Source organism: Astyanax mexicanus, chromosome 5, assembly GCF_023375975.1.
Source record: "Astyanax mexicanus isolate ESR-SI-001 chromosome 5, AstMex3_surface, whole genome shotgun sequence".
NCBI lineage: Eukaryota > Metazoa > Chordata > Actinopteri > Characiformes > Acestrorhamphidae > Astyanax > Astyanax mexicanus.
Window position 1 is genome coordinate 43,509,027 of NC_064412.1, and position 18,976 is coordinate 43,528,002.

The window sequence follows — 18,976 nt, forward strand, 5'->3', positions numbered from 1 at the left end:
TATCCCAACAGTAGGCCTAACCCTAGCTGCTTCGGTAACCCTAACCCTAAACCTAGCTCCAGTTGTAAGTCCAACCCTATCCCACCTGTAGGCCTAACCCTAACTGCTTCGGTAACCCTAACCCGAGCTCCAGCTTCAACCCTCACCCTATCCCACCTGTAGGCCTAACCCTGGCTGCTTCTGTAACTCTAACCCTAACCCTAACAATAGCTCCAGCTTTAACCCTTACCCTATCCCACCTGTAGGCCTATCCCTAGCTGCTTCGGTAACCCTATCCCTAGCTCCAGCTTGAACTCCTAACCCTAACCCACCTGTAGGCCTAACCCTAGCTGCTTCGGTAACCCTAACCCTATCCCACCTGTAGGCCTAACGCTATCTGCTTCGGTAACCCTAACCCTAACCCTAGCTCCAGCTGTAACTCCTAACCCTATCCCACCTGTAGGCCTAACGCTATCTGCTTCGGTAACCCTAACCCTAACCCTAGCTCCAGCTGTAACTCCTAACCCTATCCCACCTGTAGGCCTAACCCTAGCTGCTTTGGTAACCCTAACCCTAACCCTAGCTGCTTCGGTAACCCTAACCCTAAACCTAGCTCCAGTTGTAAGTCCAACCCTATCCCACCTGTAGGCCTAACCCTAACTGCTTCGGTAACCCTAACCCGAGCTCCAGCTTCAACCCTCACCCTATCCCACCTGTAGGCCTAACCCTGGCTGCTTCTGTAACTCTAACCCTAACCCTAACAATAGCTCCAGCTTTAACACTTACCCTATCCCACCTGTAGGCCTATCCCTAGCTGCTTCGGTAACCCTATCCCTAGCTCCAGCTTGAACTCCTAACCCTAACCCACCTGTAGGCCTAACCCTAGCTGCTTCGGTAACCCTAACCCTATCCCACCTGTAGGCCTAAGCCTAGCTGCTTCGGTAACCCTAACCCTAACCCAAGGCTCCAGCTTTAACCCTAACCCTATCCCACCTGTAGGCCTAACCCTAGCTGCTTCGATAACCCTAACCCTAGCTCCAGCTTTAACCCTAACCCTATCCCACCTGTAGGCCTAACCCTAGCTGCTTCGATAACCCTAACCCTAGCTCCAGCTTTAACCCTAACCCTAACCCACCTGTAGGCCTAACCCTAGCTGCTTCGGTAACCCTAACCCTAACCCTACCTCCAGATTCAACAATAAACCTAGTCTACCTGTAGGCCTAACCCTAGCTGCTTCGGTAACCCTAACCCACCTGTAGGCCTAACCCTAGCTGCTTCGGTAACCCTAACCCTAACCCTACCTCCAGATTCAACAATAAACCTAGTCTACCTGTAGGCCTAACCCTAGCTGCTTCGGTAACCCTAACCCTAACCCTAGCTCCAGCTTTAACCCTAACCCTATCCCACCTGCAGGCCTAACCCTAGCTGCTTCGGTAACCCTAACCCTAGCTCCAGCTTTAACCCTAACCCTATCCCACCTGTAGGCCTAACGCTATCTGCTTCGGTAACCCTAACCCTAACCCTAGCTCCAGCTTTAACACTAACCATATCCCAACTGTAGGCCTAACCCTAGCCACTTCGGTAACCCTAACCCTAACAATAGCTCCAGCTGTAACTCCTAACCCTAACCCACCTGTAGGCCTAACCCTAGCTGCTTCGGTAACCCTAACCCTAACTCCAGCTTTAAAACTAACCCTATCCCACCTGTAGGTCTAACCCTAGCTGCTTCGGTAACCCTAACCCTAGCTCCAGCTGTAACTCCTAACTCTATCCTACCTGTAGGCCTAACCCTAGCTGCTTTGGTAACCCTAACCCTAACCCTAGCTCCAGCTTTAAGACTAACCCTATTCCAATGGTAGGCCTAACCGTAGCTGTTTCGGTAACCCTAACCCTAGCTGCAGCTGGAACTCCTAACCCTATCCCACCTGTAGGCCTAACCCTAGCTGCTTCGGTAACCCTAACCCTAACCCTAGCTCCAGCTTTAACCCTAACCCTATCCCACCTGTAGGCCTAACCCTAGCCACTTCGGTAACCCTAACCCTAGCTCCAGCTTTAACACTAACCATATCCCAACTGTAGGCCTAACCCTAGCCACTTCGGTAACCCTAACCTACCTGTAGGCCTAAGCCTATCTGCTTTGGTAACTCTAACCCTAACCCTAGCTCCAGATTCAACCCTAAACCTATTCCACCTGTAGGCCTAACCCCAGCTACTTCGGTAACCCTAACCCTAGCTCCAGCTGTAACTCCAACCCTATCCCACCTATAGGCCTAACCCTAGCTGCTTCGGTAACCCTAACCCTAACCCTAGCTCCAGCTGTAACTCCTAACTCTATCGCACCTGTGGGTCCAACCCTAGCTGCTTCGGTAACCCTGATCCTAACCCTAGCTCCAGCTGGAACTCCAACCCTATCCCACCTGTAGGTCTAACCCTAGCTGCTTCGATAACCCTAACCCTAGCTCCAGCTTTAACCCTAACCCTAACCCACCTGTAGGCCTAACCCTAGCTGCTTCGGTAACCCTAACCCTAACCCTACCTCCAGATTCAACAATAAACCTAGTCTACCTGTAGGCCTAACCCTAGCTGCTTCGGTAACCCTAACCCACCTGTAGGCCTAACCCTAGCTGCTTCGGTAACCCTAACCCTAACCCTACCTCCAGATTCAACAATAAACCTAGTCTACCTGTAGGCCTAACCCTAGCTGCTTCGGTAACCCTAACCCTAACCCTAGCTCCAGCTTTAACCCTAACCCTATCCCACCTGCAGGCCTAACCCTAGCTGCTTCGGTAACCCTAACCCTAGCTCCAGCTTTAACCCTAACCCTATCCCACCTGTAGGCCTAACGCTATCTGCTTCGGTAACCCTAACCCTAACCCTAGCTCCAGCTTTAACACTAACCATATCCCAACTGCAGGCCTAACCCTAGCCACTTCGGTAACCCTAACCCTAACAATAGCTCCAGCTGTAACTCCTAACCCTAACCCACCTGTAGGCCTAACCCTAGCTGCTTCGGTAACCCTAACCCTAACTCCAGCTTTAAAACTAACCCTATCCCACCTGTAGGTCTAACCCTAGCTGCTTCGGTAACCCTAACCCTAGCTCCAGCTGTAACTCCTAACTCTATCCTACCTGTAGGCCTAACCCTAGCTGCTTTGGTAACCCTAACCCTAACCCTAGCTCCAGCTTTAAGACTAACCCTATTCCAATGGTAGGCCTAACCGTAGCTGTTTCGGTAACCCTAACCCTAGCTGCAGCTGGAACTCCTAACCCTATCCCACCTGTAGGCCTAACCCTAGCTGCTTCGGTAACCCTAACCCTAACCCTAGCTCCAGCTTTAACCCTAACCCTATCCCACCTGTAGGCCTAACCCTAGCCACTTCGGTAACCCTAACCCTAGCTCCAGCTTTAACACTAACCATATCCCAACTGTAGGCCTAACCCTAGCCACTTCGGTAACCCTAACCTACCTGTAGGCCTAAGCCTATCTGCTTTGGTAACTCTAACCCTAACCCTAGCTCCAGATTCAACCCTAAACCTATTCCACCTGTAGGCCTAACCCCAGCTACTTCGGTAACCCTAACCCTAGCTCCAGCTGTAACTCCAACCCTATCCCACCTATAGGCCTAACCCTAGCTGCTTCGGTAACCCTAACCCTAACCCTAGCTCCAGCTGTAACTCCTAACTCTATCGCACCTGTGGGTCCAACCCTAGCTGCTTCGGTAACCCTGATCCTAACCCTAGCTCCAGCTGGAACTCCAACCCTATCCCACCTGTAGGTCTAACCCTAGCTGCTTCAGTAACCCTATCCCTAAACCTAGCTCCAGCTGTAAGTCCAACCCTTTCCCACCTGTAGGCCTAACCCTAGCTGCATCAGTAACCCTGATCCTAACCCTAGCTCCAGCTGGAACTCCAACCCTATCCCACCTGTAGGTCTAACCCTAGCTGCTTCGGTAACCCTAACTCTAGCCCCAGCTGTAACTCCAACCTTTTCCCACCTGTAGGCCTAACCCTAGCTGCTTCGGTAACCCTAACCCTAGCTCCAGCTGTTACCCCAACCCTTTCCCAACTGTAGGCCTAACCCTAGCTGCTTTGGGCACCCTAACCCGAACCCTAGCTCCAGCTGTAACTCCAACCCTATCCCACCTGTAGGCCTAACCCTAGCTGCTTCGGCAACCCAAACCCTAACCCTAGCTCCAGCTGTAAGTCCAACTCTATCCCACCTTTAGGCCTAACCCTAGCTGCTTCGGTAACCCTAACCCTAGCTCCAGCTGTAACTCCAACTCTATCCCACCTGTAGGCCTAACCCTAGCTGCTTAGGTAACCCTAACCCTAACCCTAGCTCCAGCTGTAACTCCAACCCTATCCCAACTGTAGGCTTAACCCTAGCTGCTTCGGTAACCCTAACTATAGCTCCAGCTGTAAGTCCAACTCTATCCCACCTTTAGGCCTAAATCTAGCTGCTTCGATAACCCTAACCCTAGCTCCAGCTGTAACTCCAACCCTTTCTCACCTGTAGGCCTAACCCTAGCTGCTTCGGTAACCCTAACCCTAGCTTCAGCTGTAACTCCAAACCCTATGCCACCTGTAGGCCTAACCCTAGCTGCTTCAATAACCCTTACCCAAGCTCCAGCTGTAACTTCTAACCCTATTCAACCTGTAGGCCTAACCCTAGTTGCTTCGGAAACCCTAACCCTAACCCTAGCTCCAGCTGTATCTCCAAACCCTGTCTGTCCCACCTGTAGGCCTAACCCTAGCTGCTTCCGTAACCCTGATCCTAACCCTAGCTCCAGCTGGAAATTCAACCCTAACCCACCTGTAGGCCTAACCCTAGCTGCTTTGGTATCCCTAACCCTAACCCTATACCATCTGTAGGCCTAACCCTAGGTGCTTCGGTAACCCTAACCCTAACCCTATCTCCAGCTGTAACTCCAATCCTATCCCACCTGTAGGCCTAACCCTAGCTGCTTCGGTAACCCTAACCCTAGCTCCAGCTGTTACCCCAACCCTTTCCCAACTGTAGGCCTAACCCTAGCTGCTTTGGGCACCCTAACCCGAACCCTAGCTCCAGCTGTAACTCCAACCCTATCCCACCTGTAGGCCTAACCCTAGCTGCTTCGGCAACCCAAACCCTAACCCTAGCTCCAGCTGTAAGTCCAACTCTATCCCACCTTTAGGCCTAACCCTAGCTGCTTCGGTAACCCTAACCCTAGCTCCAGCTGTAACTCCAACTCTATCCCACCTGTAGGCCTAACCCTAGCTGCTTAGGTAACCCTAACCCTAACCCTAGCTCCAGCTGTAACTCCAACCCTATCCCAACTGTAGGCTTAACCCTAGCTGCTTCGGTAACCCTAACTATAGCTCCAGCTGTAAGTCCAACTCTATCCCACCTTTAGGCCTAAATCTAGCTGCTTCGATAACCCTAACCCTAGCTCCAGCTGTAACTCCAACCCTTTCTCACCTGTAGGCCTAACCCTAGCTGCTTCGGTAACCCTAACCCTAGCTTCAGCTGTAACTCCAAACCCTATGCCACCTGTAGGCCTAACCCTAGCTGCTTCAATAACCCTTACCCAAGCTCCAGCTGTAACTTCTAACCCTATTCAACCTGTAGGCCTAACCCTAGTTGCTTCGGAAACCCTAACCCTAACCCTAGCTCCAGCTGTATCTCCAAACCCTGTCTGTCCCACCTGTAGGCCTAACCCTAGCTGCTTCCGTAACCCTGATCCTAACCCTAGCTCCAGCTGGAAATTCAACCCTAACCCACCTGTAGGCCTAACCCTAGCTGCTTTGGTATCCCTAACCCTAACCCTATACCATCTGTAGGCCTAACCCTAGGTGCTTCGGTAACCCTAACCCTAACCCTATCTCCAGCTGTAACTCCAATCCTATCCTACCTGTAGGCCTAACCCTAGCTGCTTCGGTAACCCTAACCCTAACTCCAGCTGTAACTCCAACCCTTTCCCACCTGTAGGCCTAACCCTAGCTGCTTCAGTAACCCTAACCCTAGCTCCAGCTGTTACCCCAACCCTTTCCCAACTGTAGGCCTAACCCTAGCTGCTTTGGTTACCCTAACCCGAACCCTAGCTCCAGCTGTCATTCCAACCCTTTCCCACCTGTAGGCCTAACCCTAGCTGCTTCGGCAACCCAAACCCTAACCCTAGCTCCAGCTGTAACTCCAACCCTATCCCACCTGTAAGCCTAACCCTAGCTGCTTTGGTATCCCTAACCCTAACCCTAGTTACAGCTGTAACCCTAACCCTAATCCAACTGTAGGCTTAACCCTAGCTGCTTTGGTTATCATAATCCTAACTCTAGTTAGAGCTGCAACTCGAACCCTATACCAACTGTAGCCTTAACCCTAGCTGCTTTGGTTATCATAACCCTAACCCTAACCCTAGTTACAGCTGTAACCCCAACCCTATCCCAAATGTAGGATTAACCCTAGCTGCTTTGGTCATCATAACCCTACCCCTAACCAGCTGTAACCCTAACTTCAACTCCATCCTAGCTGTAGGCCTAACCCTAGCTGTTTCAGTAACCCTAAGCCTAACCCTAGTTACAGCTGTAACCCTAATCCCATCCCAGAACAGTACGTTTCTTTCTGGAACATGCAAGGACAACCAATATTAGAGATAATATGAACACAGATATAGACAAAGATGCCTATAATGCAGGTGTTAACATGGCTATAATTCCAGTATTACCAAAACCAAACAAAGAACTGACTCAGTTTGGTAATTAACTATTCAAGGATCCTTTATTGTCATCACGTGTGTTATGGAAATGTATTTATTTAAGTTGATTCATAATCAATGAGGAGGGTAAATTATTCCTTAATCATGTATGTAATTGTGACTAGAGTTATGTGACTAGCTGCAGAGATCAGAATGTGCGTATGGGCATGTGGGACAGGTGACCACATGAACACATCCCTTTGGGCATCAACCATTAAACATACCTGGCACCAGTTATTTACCAGTGCACTGGAAGGTTAGGGAAGCTACGTCTACTAAAGTGTAAGCTTCACCCTCACCACAGGCTGTAGGAATGCACCGGACTGTTTAAAACTAGCCAGGTGATGTGCAGATGGTGGACTTATATTACCATATAGGGCAATGGCATGAGGGGGAATAAAAGGATACAAATACACTGAGATGTATAATATAAATATAAATAATTGCTACTCAATTGATCCAGACTCAGATTTTCATGCTTTTTCTGTCACTAATGCTTTTTTTCACCACACGTGGTACATGAGGTGGAAGAAAATTGTGATACAAAACAGAATATCACTTTACTTTATGAAGTTAAGGCGAATTCTTCACTATCACATATCATTTCGATCTTTGCATGGTTCAGCACATTATCAGGATATAAAATTAATTTAAAGTCATCACAGATGCATCTAACTTTAAGAACAGTCTTGCCCCTTCATATACCAGTAGTCAAGAGTGACAAGTATCTTGGTGCTGAGATTTCCACCTCCATCTCTTTTATTGTTTGGACATACTCCCTCTGGTAATTTTTTATTCTTCCCCAATCCCTCTTGCACCTCCAAAAAGGGTATTAAATTCCTCATTACACTCCAGCAATACAAGACACATGGTGAGCTGGCCTTGCCACATTTTAAGATGTACTTCTAGTTATTTGTGGTACACCCTCTTTCTGTTTTAACCCTCATTCATCTGTCTATTTTATCGCCTTATGGACAAGATTTCAAATGTTATAATTATACCTGTGAAAGAAAGTGAAATTGTGCTAAGGCCCAGTTATATCATGTATATTTATCATACTGTAATTAAATATGTATATGTAGATATTAAAATGGCACGAACATTTATCCAATCAAATTTATTGTATAGCGCTTTTACAATTGATGTCACAAAGCAGCTTTACAGAAACATGATTACCGGACAAAGAATCAGGCAAAACATTAAACCTAGAAAATACAGAATACAGAACCCCCAGTGAGCGCGGAAGCAAGGAAAAAAGTCTTTATACATCCACATAGCTATTATATATTTAGGGGTATAGCAACGCCACTAATAGTGCCATTATTCACCATTATTTAACATTTTTTTACCTTATGGGCATGTATAAGTTCTCCACTGGAAGGTGTGTGAAACCAGCACCAAGGAAGGAGTCCACCACACCAAGATCAAAGGATACCTCCAGGTAAGTTCAAAGTGCAATTGAATTTATTCAAAATAGTGTAATTTAAGAAAAAAAGAGAAAATAAATTATTTAAAAATACAATAAAATTAAAGGACTATAATGCAACTTAGCATTGAACTGCAGCCCTAAAAAATAAATACTGTGCCTAGGCTTCAGGACAGTACTTTACTTAGCTTAAAACCAACTCTAAATTACTGCCGTTTTAAATATTGGAAGCCCCGCCCCGGGCTAACCCAAATCTCACCAGGTAAGTTACAACAATATTAAATACATCCTAAATAAATACATCCTAATTAAATACATTCTACAACGTGCACATATTCTCATACAGATTTAAAATGGCCATTACATCACAACATCTACCGGTAAGTATTCTTTTTAATTTACTAGTCTATGTCTTTCACAGGTTCTTCACTCCAGCTCCCCCATTTCCTGCACTGCCATGGGCCCTTCTGGCTAGTACAAGAAGAGGAACTGTAATGGCTGCCAGTCCTTTGGAACCCCCTTCTCAGGTATCTCCATGTGTTTGTTAAAACAATTGTCTTTACAGCAAATGAAATGTCCCAGCAACAGCTTTGGTGATGAGGGAGACCTTTTACCTCATCACACACCCCCCACTTAAGATAGTCACTCTTCTGAGTGACGAGAGAGGAAATCAGCTGTCACGGTTTGGTTCCCTTTGCGATACCTCACTCGGAACTTGAAAGATTGCAAGGATAAATACCACAGAGTAATCCTTGCGTTGCTGTCTTTCATCCTTCAGATAAACGAATAACCAAAAACCAAAACAAACCAGTGAAACTAGAGAACATAAACAAAACAAAACAAGAAGTACTAATGATAAACAAACAGGGAATAAATAAACAAAGAAACAAACGAGGGACTGAATAAATACAAAACTAAACTGGGCAGGGATATATATACAAGGAAACCAACAAGAATCTAAACTTGACAGGAAATAACTAAACTAGACAAGAATGAATAAACTAAACAGGGCAAGGAGAAAACAAAGGAAAATAACAGGGAACTAGAAATAAACAAGAAGATAAACAAAGGACAAGGGCTAAGGCTATGAAATACATTAGGTTAGTGCAAAGACCGGGCTATTTATACTAACAGGAAACACTCTAGAATTGGAAACACCTGGGGAAGGGGCGGAGCTACAAATGAGAAACAGGTGGTGGAAAACTACTGACAGGAGACACAGAGGGGCACAGGTCACGTGGGAATAACACAGAGACATGAGACAAGACCAGGACGTGACAGAAGCCTCCCCGCGCAGCTCCCGAGGCGCGTAAAAACGAACCCCGGGGGCTGGCGGCAGGGAGAGGCCGGGTAAAACAGGAGTCAAGACCGGGGACTGAAACGGAGACAGGACAGACGACAGGAGACTGGACGGGAGACTGGACCGGGCTTTGAAACGGAACAGGGGACGGAGACAGGACAGGACACTGGACAGGGGACGGAGACTGAACGGGAGACTGGACGGGGAACTGGACAGGAGACGGAGATGGGACGGAGAACTGGACAGGAGACAGAGACTGGATGGGGAACTGGACAGGAGACGGAGACTGAACGGGGAACTGGACAGGAGACGGAGACTGGACGTGAGACTGGACGGGACCAGACATGGGAACAGGAACGAGAACATCAACGGGGACAGAAACAAACACGATGACTGGGACAGGAACAGAGACAGAAACGGGTACAGGGACAAAAACAGAGACAGGGGCCAAAACAGGGAGAGACATGGGGACCAGAACCAGGGGTGGGTGCCCAGGACTGGCAAATGTCTGAGGAAAAGTCTGAGGAGCCAGCCTGGGCACAGTTCTGGGGACAAAGTCCGGGGACCTCGGTGCCTGCCTGGGTACGTGGTACCTGGAGCCAAACACTGTCCTGGGAGCAGGAACCGGTGCGGTGGTGACTCGGGCAGCGGAAGCTGGTGCTGGCGGCGCGGCGACTCTGGCAGCGGGAGCTGGTGCCGGCGGTGCGGCGACTCTGGCAGCGGGAGCTGACACGGAGGCTTGAACAGCTGGAGCAGACTTGAAGGCTTGAAATGCTGGAGCAGACACGGAGGCTTGAAAAGCTTCAGCAGACACGGAGGCTTTAAAAGCTTCAGCAGACACGGAGGCTTGAAAAGCTTCAGCAGACACGGAGGCTTGAGCAGCTTCAGCAGACACGGAGGCTTGAAAAGCTTCAGCAGACACGGAGGCTTGAGCAGCTTCAGCAGACTTGAAGGCTTGAACTGCACGCACGGCAGCGCATGCAGGCTCCGGGACGGCAGGAGTCCTGGGGTGTGGCTCAGCAGCTGAGAGAATTTCGGAGCTGGGCATGTGAAGATCCAGCGGAGCAGCAGCAGGGCTTGAGACTGCGGGTGGAACAAAAACCCGGACCGGAGCTGCAGGTCTGGAATCAGGCGTGCTGGCACCCTGCAGTTTGTCTGTCTGATGGGGTCTTCTTTCAGCAAACGGATGTTGTGCTGTATGATGTCAGTCCTGCCTGGCTCTTCTCTGAAGAGACCTGAAGGGATGACTTGTTACAGTTCCTGACGTTGCTTTGGCTTGAGGTGTGACAATTCCAGTGATGAAGTGCTCCCACCTTTCATTGGGAAGTACTGCTCTCTGGTTTCTTCTTTATCCTCAACAGCTCTTATCCACATCTACTTAGTGACAACTTTATTGGGCTCTCTCAACTGCCTGACCATGTTGATGTGAAAGACTTGTTTCTTCGTCCTCTTGTCAGGGAGAAGCAGCTCATATGATGTCTGGCCAATTCGCTGCAGAATCTTGTAAGGCCCTTGCCACTTTGCCAGAAGACTTGATTCCGACGTGGGCAACAGAACAAGAGCTTTTCCTCCTGGTACCAGTTCTCTGTTCTTTGCTGTTCTGTCGTACCCCGTCTTCTGTCTTTGCTGGGCCTTTTCCATGTTCATGCGAACCATCTCTGTCAACGATGCCATTCTCTCCCTCATCTTTAGGACGTAAGACAAGCAGTGTTGTGACCCTCCCATGCTTCCTTCATGACATCAAGTGGGCCTTTCACCTCTCTCCCATAGAGCAACTGGAACGGGGAAAACACAGTGGATGCTTGTGGCACTTCACGGTATGCGAAGAGAAGATATGGGAGCCATGTATCCCAGTCAGCCCCTGTGTCTGCCATGAACTTCTTCAGCATGCCTTTCAGTGTCTTGTTGAAGCATTCTATGAGGACATCTGTTTGGGGGTGATAGGGTGTGGTCCTTATGCCCTTTATGCCTAGTAGTGCAAACACTTCCCTAAACTGCTTGGAAGTGCCCTGATCGGACAGAATTTCCCTAGGTACTCCTACCCTGGAGATTAGTTGAATTAGAGTATTAATCAATTGCCATGTTTTGACCTTCCTCAGGGGGAATGTTTCGGGATAGCGTGTGGCATAGTCGCAGATGACCAAAATTTAGCGGTTACCCGCTCGACTTCTGGGTAAAGGCCCAACCACATACATGAGAAAGGTGTTTCTACAATGGGTAGGTTAATCATGGCTACTCTGTCAGACTTTTTGATGGTGATGTTAGTTGACATTCGGGGCACGTTTTGCAATACTTTGCTACATCCTGTTGTTGACTAGGCCAGTAAAACCTGCGCGCAATTCGGCTTAGGGGTTTTGCATGTCCTAAATGACCTGCCCATGGTTCCAGTTCCTGCCAGTTTAATTACTTGCTGCCTCAGAGTTTTTGTGACCACTAGTTGTTCATAATCAAATCAAATAAAAATGTTATTATAGCGCTTTTTACAACTGGTGTTGGCACAAAGCAGCTTTACAGAAACATGATTACAGGACAAAGAATCAGGCAAAAACATTAAGCATACAAAATACAGAACCCCCAGTGAGCGCGGAGACAAAGAAAAACTCCCTCAGAGCTGCAGGAGGAGAAAGGAACCTTGGGAGGACCAAGACTCACATTTAAGGGGGGACCATCCTACCACTGGTCAAACGGCTTTTAAATTATTTTTAAAAAGTCTTTTATACATCCACATACGTCTTATATATCCAGGAGTATAGCAGCACCACTAATGGCTTGGATGTAATCAGTAGTGGAGAGTGAGATGGATGATGAGCAGCTGATCTGTGGTTGGTGATGGAGAAGAGCTGACTTCAGAAACTTCCATCAGTCTGGCCGGACAGGAGACGCGAGAGCCTGAGGGTCCAACATCCACCGGTATCAGGTCAGACAGGTGGGCAGTCAGTAACTCGGAGGAAGGCAGAGAGATGGAATTAGTTTTGACTGGATTTACATAAAACAGAGAATATAAAACATTATCAGAGTGTGGCAAATGACTCCGGCAGATCTAAATAAAACAGCCTAACTAAAGGTAGAGAGCCAGAAGGTAACATAGACAGGGAGGCTCCCTGAAACACTGCCATCCACCGTCCACAAACCTGAGTGACCATGTGCAGTGGGAGAACAACAGCACCAGCATCTCAGTTTACCCACAATTCCCTCTGTCCATGAACCCCTGGATCTGCAGCCTTATCTAAAGGAAAACACATTAATTACCAAAAGCTAAACTAAACAAGTAAGTTTTCAGTCTAGACTTAAAGATTGAGACTGTGTCTGAGTCCCGAACATATTCGGGGAGATTATTCCAGAGTTGAGGTGCTTTATAAGAGAAAGCTCTTCCTCCTGCAGAGCTCCTCTGAATTTTAGGAACTACTAAGAAACCAGCACCCTGAGATCTAAGTAATCGCGGTGGTTCATAATAGGAGATGAGGTCTCATAAATACTCAGGAGTGAGCCCATGTAGGGCTTTATACGTTAACAGGAGAATTTTATAGTCTATGCGGAATTTGCCTGGAAGCCAATGCAGTGCTGATAGGACTGGACTAATATGCTCAAATTTTCTAGTTTTAGTAAGGACCCTGGCTGCAGCATTTTGAACTAGCTGAAGTTTATTTAATTACTGCAGGAACATCCAGACAGTAGCGCATTACAATAATCTAGCCTTGAGGTAATGAAGGCATGGACTAATGTTTCTGCGTCATGCAGTGATAGGGTGTTTCTTAGCTTGGCGATGTTACGTAGGTTTAGAAAAGTTGTTCTAGTAACATTAGATATGTGTTTATCGAATGCTAGATCTGAATCTATAATAACTCCAAGGTTTTTAGCTGCTGAACCAGGGGTGACTGAGAAGTCGGCCAGATTTAGCATTAAGTTTGATCATTTATTTCTAGCAGCGTTGGGGCCTAATAGGAGAACTTCTGTTTTATCACTATTTAATAGGAGGAAGTTGCGCGACATCCACAATTTCACATCTTTTACACAATCCTCAATTTTCTTTAATCTCACTCTGTCAACAGGTTTGGCTGATATGAAGAGCTGGGTGTCATCCGCATTACAATGAAATCATGTTTTCTAATAACTTTGCCCAGTGGGAGCATATATAATGTAAATAATAACAGTCCTAATATAGAGGACATATAGAGGAATGGAAGACATATCATTTATCCTCACAAACTGATAGCGTTCGGTTAAGTATGATTTAAACCATGATAAGGCCGTTCCTGTTCCACCGACCATGTTCTCTAATCTTTCTAAAAGGATAGTATGATCTATTGTATCAAAGGCTGCGCTCAGATCGAGAAGTACCAGTAGGGAAACACAGCCTTGATCGGCAGCTGTAAGTAGATCGTTTGTTATTTTAACTAAAGCTGTCTCAGTGCTATGATGAAGCCTAAATCCAGATTGAAATTTTTCATAGATTTGGTTTCTTTGCAGGTAAGAGCAAAGTTGTTGGGCTACAGCTTTTTCTAAAATCTTAGAAATAAACGGTAAGTTTGAAATAGGTCTATAGTTAGACAGTACAGTAGGATCAAGATTTGGTTTCTTGATCAGAGGTTTTATTACAGCTGTTTTTAAGGCTTTGGGTACATGGCCCAGGGTGAGTGATGAGTTTACTATCATTAACAGAGGTTTAATTATTTCTTGCAGTACTTGGTTTAGTAATTTTGTGGGAACTGCATCAAGTGTGCAGGTTGTGCTGTTTGAAGAGGAGATCATTTTCTCTAGTTCTAGCTGTGGAAGTGGGTTAAAGACTTCCAACCTAACTTCAGTAACAGGGTTTTGTTCTAGATCAGCCACACCAGATGACAGAGAGGATGTGCTATTTATCTGTTTAATTTGAAACACTTACAGTTTAGTTGATCGATATTTACGCTCTAAATTTTGTACTAACTGCTTTAAGGTACGAGTTTGATCATTGTACCACGGTGCAAGCTTTTTCTGTCTCTCTATTTTATGTTTAAGGGGTGCTACAACATCTAAAGTCGAGCAAAAGGTATTTTCTAAACCTTTGATTAGTTTGTCTAGTTCTACTGGGTTTACAGGAGAATACATTAGAGTTGATAAATCAGGAAGCTTATAGGTAAATTGTTGGGCTGTAAAAGGCGTTATTGAACATTTCATAGAGTAGCTTGGGGATGTACGTATATTATGACTGAGATGTAATTTAAATGAAATAAGGTAATGATCTGAAATTGCGGAGGTTTGAGAACGAATATTCAGGTTATCTATTCTAACACCCAGGGTCAAAACTAAATCCAGAGTATGATTACAGTAATAAGTAGGTCCTGTTATATTTTGAACAATACCAACTGAGTCTAAAATCGATGTGAATGCCTTTTTTAATGGATCATCCAACTTTTCGAAATGAATGTTGAAGTCTCCAACTATAATCACTTTATCAATACATACTGCTAAATCTGTGATAAAATCACTAAATTCTTTTAAAAATTCTAAATAGGGCCCTGGTGGTCTGTAGATGTTAATTAAAGAAAATGCATTCTTTTTTGTAACTGGATTAATTATACTGGTGTAAAGAAGCTCAAAAGAAGTAAAATTATCATAGTGTTTCTGATTGCTAACTAAGGTACTTCAGAAAAGTATGCAGACCCCACCTCCTCTACCGGACAATCTCGGATTGTGCATATAATTGTAGCCTGCAGGGGTGGCTTCATTTAATGCTATATGTTCATTTGGCGTAATCCAGGTTTCTGTCAGATACAGAATATCGAATTTCTGATCAGTTATCATTTCATTCACTATAACTGCTTTTGAATTTAGAGATCTAATATTAAGTAAACCAATCTTTAGGTTTGAAGTGTTTGTGCTACAGTCTGGATCCGTTTTTTAATGTAAGTTAAGTTATTTAGATGTTTTAGTTTTTTGAAGTTTTTGTTTGACTCTGGGGACAGACACAGTCTGAATACATTGGTATCTAGGTAACGTCTCTTTGCAGCTCACAGACGTTGGTTAAGCCTCTCTGTCTGCGGCCTGGTCCCGGCTCTGGATTGTCAGCCGCTTCTAACACTACTCTGCCGACTAGCTAAAAGACTATGAGCTATGCTGCATGAAAGTAAGGCAGCACCCTCCCGCGTGGGGTGGACACCATCCCTACCTAAAAGACCAGGCTTGCCCTCAAACTGTAGCCAGTTATCTATAAAGGCCACATGCTTTTCTGCACACCACTTGGACATCCAGCGGTTCAGCGAAGAAAGCCTGCTGTAAGCTTCATCACCACGCCTCATTGGGATGGGGCCAGAGCAGATTACCTCCTCGGACAGCGTCTGGGCCTGTTTAATCACCTCTTTAACATTAGCCTTAGTTACTTCAGACTGCTGCCGACGAATATCATTGGCCCCTACATGAATTACTACCCTCGAATATCTCCTATTTCCTAACAGCCTGAGGTTGCCACTAATGTCCGGTGCTCTGGCTCCCGGTAAACAAGTAACTGTTGCCGCTGGTGCCCCTAAAGGAGTAGCTAATTTTTACGTGTCGGACGATAGAGTCTCCTATCACCAGAGTACCTTTAACAGGCTCCTCAGTTGGTGCTTCACTGAGCAGGGCAAACCTGTTTGACACATGGACTGGGGGAGCGTGGTGTTCAGGTGGGCTGGCTGTGGCCTTTGCGTTAGCATTAGCCTTAGCCTTTCGACTATGCCGCCGAGACGTTACCCATTCGCCCCGCTGTGAGGGCTCTAAGGTGGAGTCGAGGGGGTACTAGCTCTCCCTGAGACACCCGGGGCTGCTAACAGTGAATCCTGCTGTCAATCCTTTATTAAACCCTGGATGTGCAGCTCTAACTTATTCACCTTATCCACCAAGGTGCTAACTATCTCACACTTAGTACAAATACCACTATTGTTACCAGTATCGGTGGACAAGGGATCTAAGCTAAACATGCCACACTCTAAGCAGGAGAAAACCTGAGCAGTAGCCATGGAGAAAAAAGCACTCACCTTGTTTCAGTTGAAATTAGAAATTTACACAAACAAACTGCAGCAGCAAACATCTAATCCAACAAACCTGAGTAAAAAGTCTATAAACGTAGACTGAGAGTGGATTAATAGGTGTGTAGAGCAAAGAGGAAGCAGACTGAAAAGTGGATTAGTAAGTGTGAAGAGAGTAAAAGAGAAGAAAACAGAGAAAAGTGTAGAAGCTGAAGATTAGAGCAAGCTTACTGCAGCAGACCAGAGTATCAGAGCAGAGAGCAGAGCAGAGAGTAGAGCATCCTAGAATAATCATCTTTTACCCTGTAAAGGATGTTTTCTTTTACAAGAAGACCACTGTCACTTTTACCTGCGGTACTATCGTTTGTACATTTTGCAAACAGGTGTTTAAGTGACTCGTCCTGGCTCTGAAGTTGTGCTATATTGCTGGGTAAAATTTCGGTTCTGGTAATTGGACATTCTAGCTTTTCGACCAGTACTGTGCCTTTTACTTTGTCCTGTATTTTTTGTTGTTTAGTTTTCTTGGTCTTTATCACTTCACTACATGGCATTCCTTCAAGCTAATCTTTTGCTACTTCCTGATCTTTTTCTTGTTTAACTTGTAGCCTAGTTGCTAACAGCACATCTGCCCTATTTTGTTGCTCAGCTAGGAGGTCTACCAAAATTGGTTAGTCTCTACCTAGAATTACAGCATACGGTAAGCTCTGCATAACCCCTACCCTTAGGATATAAGCTTGCTCATTAATTTCTATGCTGTCCTCAGCTGTTGGGTAAACCTGCTCATCGCCGTGTATACATTTTACCCGTATTTTTCCGGCATAGTTCAGAATCAGAATCAGAATCGCCTTTATTGTCACACGGTCACATGTACCAGTGAAATTAGCCATCAACCCATCCATTACAGGACAGGAAGACAGGGTAAGCTGCAGCGTGTGCACGTGCAGCCATCAGTTTGGCACTGTGTCTAGTAAACATGTTGCGGAAATCATAGTTTGGCTAGCATCTGTATCTATTAAGGCTTTGAAAATTTCCCACCTACTTTTACAGGTACTACACTGTCGGAATTGATTTCAAGTTTCACTGCATGTGTCTTTTTTAGAAATGTAACATAACCTGTTGTGGCTACTCTCAAGCTTGGGGCATACATTTGCTTTGTGGCCAATCTGGTCACAGTTAAAGCACCTTAACGATCCTTCAGCCTGACGCCTACTGTTTACCATGACCATACTTTATCACTGTTTTTGCCGTTACGCCAGTGACCCTGTGTGGCTGATTTGTTATACTGCAGCTTAGGACCACTGCCAGCTCCACCCCCAAACTTACTGGGAAAAGTCTGATGACGTTGCTCGTAGTAGTTCCCGAACCGGAATTCGCCCTCTGCTTGTCTAGCAGCAACAAATGACTCCGCCATCTCCACAGCCTGGTCTGCCTGGTCTGTTGGACTGCGCTCTGTTATCCAGCTCCTCAGCTCTAGTTTCAGCATTCAGCTTGAGCTAGCCACTCAAACATGGTGAGAATGTGCTCAATGTCGTCTGTTTCTTTAAGGCTCTGTTCTTGTGAGGCTTGTTGTGCCTTCTCTTTCACTCACGTCTTGTCTTCTTTCTCTCTGGCTCAACTTCATCTCTTCTTGCAGCAAACCAAACTGATGTTGCAGCGAGCGCCATCTCTGCTCCTGCTTGGCTGAATCACGTTGCAACTGTTTGTCTTTTCGTGCTGCACACGAACAAAGTTCCGAAACATGTTGCACAACTGCTCCATGCTTACTTCAGCTTTGGCCGCAGATTCTTTCATGTTGTCTTCATCAACAGGTGATGGGCGGATGAAGCCTCACTAAAGCTTTTGAAGCTTCTTCCTGATCGTGCCGAAAAAGATTTGAGGCATTGAAGCCTCAGAAAGAGTGACATCTGGTGGCTGAAATAAATTATTACAGCCTGCACTTTACCACGAAGCAAATGAACCCTGTGAGATTTACAGCTCAGTATCTCTTCTGATATGCTGATCTTTTATTATTAAACCCATGCAATAAATACTTGGTTGTTGTCATTATTTAAAATCATAATTAATATGTTTTTTTATTCTTTATGTTATTCTATTCTAAATATTTTGCCAGTTTATAGTGTAATGGAATAACGTGGTATTAAATGATTCTTAATGTTAAAGTGTTTGCAACTATGTAAATCGTTACATCTGGTTTTGTACAAATACTAAGGGCTGTGAATGGGGGAGGTTTAACACAGTAGGGGTCCAGAGTTTGGTTGGGGTGGGGGGCTGGGAGAGCAGATAAGATGCCGTGAGGGGGCAGCTGGAGGCAAGCAGATTCTTGGTGTACGTGACACTGTCTGACTTCAATAAAACCTTGCAACTCACTTCGATCCTGACTCAGCATTCAACATTATTATTTCACTCCAAACCACCAAATTTCCGCAACAATAGTGACCCTGGCATTTGAACGTGTGGAGTGTGTGTGGTGAAACGTGAAGACAGTGCGAATGCTTTGAACTTTACACATAGATTTGGACATATAATGTTCAATACAAAAGACAAAGAAAAACCTTTAAAT

The 18,976-nt window shown here is 46.0% G+C and overlaps 1 protein-coding gene across 1 annotated transcript; it reads right to left on the reverse strand.

The window, feature by feature from the left end:
- Positions 1-7,812: 7,812 nt before the first annotated feature.
- On the reverse strand, positions 7,813-17,828 carry LOC125802190 (skin secretory protein xP2-like). The gene is made up of 2 exons (XM_049479412.1): positions 17,740-17,828; positions 7,813-12,377 (listed from the first exon to the last, which is right to left on the reverse strand). Exon 2 carries the CDS (start codon positions 10,482-10,484, stop codon positions 9,312-9,314), a length of 1,173 nt encoding a protein of 390 aa, XP_049335369.1. The 5' UTR covers positions 10,485-12,377; positions 17,740-17,828; the 3' UTR covers positions 7,813-9,311.
- Between the last annotated feature and the right edge of the window lie 1,148 nt (positions 17,829-18,976).

Bases quoted from the DNA above. Each gene is read 5' to 3' on its own strand.
- LOC125802190 (XM_049479412.1), bottom strand. From the start codon at position 10,484: ATGCCCAGCTCCGAAATTCTCTCAGCTGCTGAGCCACACCCCAGGACT.